Source organism: Triticum urartu, chromosome 6A, assembly GCF_056163025.1.
Source record: "Triticum urartu cultivar PI428250 chromosome 6A, HENAU_Tu73, whole genome shotgun sequence".
Lineage (NCBI taxonomy): Eukaryota > Viridiplantae > Streptophyta > Magnoliopsida > Poales > Poaceae > Triticum > Triticum urartu.
The window spans coordinates 448,323,340-448,327,895 of record NC_141878.1 but is presented as its reverse complement, the minus strand read 5'-3'; the positions used below and the strand labels follow the sequence as shown (position 1 = coordinate 448,327,895).

The 4,556-nt window shown below is 54.8% G+C and overlaps 1 protein-coding gene across 1 annotated transcript; it reads left to right on the top strand.

Annotated features, from left to right (window-relative positions):
* Positions 1 to 529: 529 nt before the first annotated feature.
* Positions 530 to 3,309, top strand: LOC125513977 (DELLA protein RGA1-like). Its single transcript, XM_048679214.2, has one exon. It carries the CDS (start codon positions 864 to 866, stop codon positions 2,976 to 2,978), a length of 2,115 nt encoding a protein of 704 aa, XP_048535171.1. The 5' UTR covers positions 530 to 863; the 3' UTR covers positions 2,979 to 3,309.
* The last annotated feature ends 1,247 nt before the right edge of the window (positions 3,310 to 4,556 follow it).

Here is a 4,556-nt window from a genome sequence, read left to right as displayed (position 1 = left end):
TCAAGGGTTTCCAGGAGGGTTATTAAGGCTCCGATTTTAATGATTTGCCTGTCCGCCCATCGTCAGCACGATCTCAGTCTACGGCGGTAGTGGCACTGTAGCATTACGACACCGAACGTGACTCACACACCGTACGTGCCACCGCCCAGCACTGTATACAACATAACAAAACAGCCGTCAAAGTCCCAACGATTTCTCGCGGTCAATACAACACCTCCCGCCTCCGCATGATTGACGACTAGTCTCAGCTCTCGCCTCAGCCTCAGCTCAGCTCACCGCAATAATTTTGGTCTCTACCTACGTACGCATACAGTCCACACAAAGAAATAAGCCCATGCATTGCCGTCGCCAAGCAAAATACGAGCAGATAAAACATGGAATACAACCTAGGGTGAAAATAAAAAAGGAAGAAGGCAGAGAGAGAGGGGGAGAGGGCTTGAAGCAGACTGAAAACGATGGGGGGAGAGAGAGGGGGGGAGGGGTACACTTTTTAACCTTTTTTATGTTGCACGCATCCAGGGAAGATAGCAGTAGAGAGAGAGAGAGGGGAGAGACGAGGCCACAGCACCACACAGCGAGGAGAGAGAGAGAGAGGAGAGAGAGAGGGGGGAGAGCAGCGGGGCAGCACAAGGCAGGCAGGCAGGCAAGGGCGCACACTGCTCTCTCTGCCCGCCCCCACCTCCCTCCCCCGTACCCTGTTGTATACTCTCCCTCGCACGCCAGGGCCAAGGCAGGGAGCGAGGGAGGGAGGGAGAGGAGAGCCACATCCAAACGCACGCACGCACCAGCAAAGGAAAATCAATCCCCCGCGCGCGCCGCCCCAGATCTCGCCGGCCTGCCTGTTATGCTGCGGGGCTAGGTAGATGAGGGCGGCGCTGTTCGGGGCCGAGCGGAGCGGGGGAGTGGGCCTCGCCGGCGGGAAGGATCTGTGCTACTGGCCGCCGGGGAAGCTGCTGGTGGAGCCCCGGTCGGTGCTCGACTGCTCGCGGAGGCTCAGCAGCCCGCCCAACTCCGCGTCCACGCTGTCGTCGTCCCTCGGCGGCGGCGCGGCTGACTCCACCGGCGTGGCGGCGGTTTCCGAGAGCAGCGCCGGCGACGCCGAGGCCACCAAATGGGCCGACCACGCCGCCGGTGGAGGTGGTGGTGGGTGTGAGCTGCCGCCCATTCCTGGGGCGCTGGATGGAGGGGAGGGCTGGGACGCCATGCTCGGCAGCGCCGCGGCGGCCGCGGCGGCCGGGCAGGACCAGACCTTCTTGAACTGGATCATGGGGGCCGCCGGCGACCTGGAGCTGCCCGTCCCGCCGCTTCCAATGCATCAGCAGCCGCTCGTCGACAATGCGGGCGGCTTCGGATTCTCGGCCGTCGACCCGCTCGGCTTCTCGCTCGACCACCACCTCGGCGGCGCCTCCTCCGACCTGTCGTCCTCCGGCGCCATGTCGCACACCACCACCGGCGGGGGTGGCGGTGGCGGCAGCAAGGCCTCCTCGGCTTTCGGCCTCTTCTCACCGGAGGCCGCCTCTCTCCAGCCCCCGCCGCCTCCGATTCTGTTCCACGAAGGTATCGACACCAAGCCCCCTCTCCTCGGACCGCAGTCGCATGGCCTCTTCAACCAGTACCAGCAACAGCACCAACCGCCGCCTCCCGCCGCAGCCTTCTTCATGCCCCTCGCTTCCTTCTCCGATCACAACCAGCGCTCGCAACTCCACCAGCCACCGCCCAAACGCCACCACTCCGTTCCAGACGACCTCTACCTCACCCGAAACCACCTGGGCACGTCGGCGGCGGCGGCCTTTCCCCTGCTACATGGCTCACTCCCGTTCCAGCTCCAGCCTTCGCCGCCCCCGCTTCGCGGGGCGATGAAGACGACGGCTGCCGAGGCGGCGCAGCAGCAGCTGCTGGACGAGCTGGCTGCGGCGGCAAAGGCAGCTGAGGCCGGTAATTCCACTGGCGCGCGTGAGATATTGGCGCGGCTCAATCACCAGCTTCCCCCCCTTGGGAAGCCCTTCCTCCGGTCGGCTTCCTATCTCAGGGAGGCCCTCCTCCTCGCGCTCGCCGATGGACACCACGGCGCCTCCCGCATCACCTCACCGCTCGACGTCGCCCTCAAGCTGGCGGCCTACAAGTCCTTCTCCGACCTGTCGCCCATGCTGCAGTTCGCTAACTTCACGGCCACGCAGGCGCTTCTCGACGAAATCGCCTGCAGCGCCGCTTCCTGCATCCATGTCATTGACTTCGATCTTGGTGTAGGCGGGCAGTGGGCTTCCTTCTTGCAGGAGCTTGCTCATCGCCGTGGTACTGGCGGCGTGGCTTTGCCGTTGCTGAAGCTGACGGCCTTCGTTTCAGATGCTTCTCACCATCCACTGGAGCTTCATCTTACTCAGGATAACCTCACGCAGTTTGCTGCTGATCTTGGAATTCCCTTCGAGTTCAATGCCGTCAGTCTTGATGCCTTCAGTCCGGCTGAGCTCATTTCTCCTACTGGCGACGAAATTGTAGCTGTGAGCCTCCCAGTTGGTTGCTCTGCTCGTGCACCACCGCTGGCTGTAATCCTTCGGTTGGTGAAACAGCTTGGTCCTAAGATTGTGGTCGCCATGGACTATGGAGCTGATCGTGCTGACCTCCCGTTCTCACAGCACTTCCTGCATTGCTTTCAATCCTGCATGTTCCTCCTTGACTCGCTTGATGCTGCTGGAATTGACGCCGATTCTGCCTGTAAGATCGAGAAGTTTCTGATCCAACCAAGAGTCGAAGACGCGGTGCTTGGGCGGCGCAAGACCGACAAAGCAGTTTCATGGCGGAATGTGTTTGCTGCTGCTGGCTTCACACCTGTGCCGCTCAGCAATCTTGCCGAGGCACAGGCCGACTGCCTCTTGAAGCGGGTGCAGGTCCGAGGGTTCCACGTCGAGAAACGCGGGGTTGCGCTCACTCTCTATTGGCAGCGTGGCGAGCTTGTATCAGTATCAGCTTGGCGGTGCTGATCGTCGGTCGCCGCCACCGTTCGCAGGCATCTTCAACTCCAGTAATGTTCATTTTGTCTTGCAATTAAAATGTTGCGAAGGAAACTACTATCTTGGTTGTTGGACACCCCGTATCGCTTTTCATCGCAACTTATTTAGCTAGGACTAGTGGATTTAGCAACATTTGTGTCGGTAACTCTAATAGTGTAATGATGTTGCTCTAGGTTCTTACCACGATGTTCACACTCTGCTCATTTAGCATTTATCATGTCATTTCAAGGATTGCTTGTGAGCCGAGAGGATAATTTTAACCAGTGGAACTGTTCTATGGTACAGTATTGATATTTGCTCATGTTGCTTCCCTTGGTTATTCCTGGTGCAACTTAATTGTGCACTTTATGTTGTTGAATTGAACTGTTTATTTTAGCAATGTTTAAATAGTCTTAGTGGTATTATTTGGGGTTGAACTTCTGTAGGACTAGAATATGACATAAAGCTTAGGGACAGATCTTGCCATAGTGTATTTTGCCTAGATGTTTAGAGACAACAGAGCAGAATCTTTATAAGAGAAAAGAAAAAGAGAACTAACTGAACTGAAATTTGGTAAGGGGACTAGGGGTCCCATTGATGTCCATCTGATAATTCACATTAGTACCTTGTCTATATGATGACCTGTACTTGCTATAGAATAGGGCCTCTTTGGTTCGCAGGATTCTGAAAACGTTGGAATAGGAAAAGCATAGGATTAAAATGTCATGCTCATCCAATCCTACAGGATTTTTGACTGTTTGATTGCATTGGGTGGATGCTGCAAATCCTATGGGAAGTAGTACAAGGATTCAATCCTATGAATCAAACAACCAACATAGATTTTTTTCCCTAAGGATTCTAATCCTCCAAAATTCTTATGAAAACTCTTTGAATCAATGGAGCCCTAATATGGTCGGCAGAGGCACCAGCACAGATATGGATTTCATGTCAACAATGGATTATCACTACTGGTTATATCTTCAAATTGAACTTCCTCTCGGTATTTATTAGTCTGTTTATGTCTGCTACTCCCTAGTCTGAACTTTTGACTAATTCTCATCATGTGGCGTGGTTCCAACTTCCATGCCAAGGCTTGGTTTCCAAGTAGCGTATAGCTACTGAGAGAAGGAAGAAGAATGTGAAGTATCTCTAGGAATAGACAGTGGCACTCGATTTGCTAATGTGCCAAGCACAGAGTGCAAACAAGGTGATGAGCAAAATTTGGTCATTCTGTTATGTTTCCACAATAGACTTGGCGCCAACAGGACATGGCAAGCACGAAACAACACACACACGCCTACCGTAATTTCCTGAGAATGTGCCGCGATGGGGTGTGTATGCTGTGTGCTGGCGCCTTGGTTGGTTGGTGTTTATTTCAAGATGGGCCTGGTTTTGAACTGAAAAGAAGGAGGAGACCCTTGATTTTTTTCTTAGTATATCTCATCGGCGTGGTGCCCTGATGATGGCGTTCGTATTTTACTTGGCCAACCGGCCATGCCGGCGATGCGTAACGTATGTTGCCGTCCACACAAGCCATCTACTCATATCTGCCTGCAAAATCTTAAAAGG

What these genes read in the sequence shown, in the direction of transcription:
- LOC125513977 (XM_048679214.2), top strand. Translation starts at nt 864, where the DNA reads ATGAGGGCGGCGCTGTTCGGGGCCGAGCGGAGCGGGGGAGTGGGCCTC.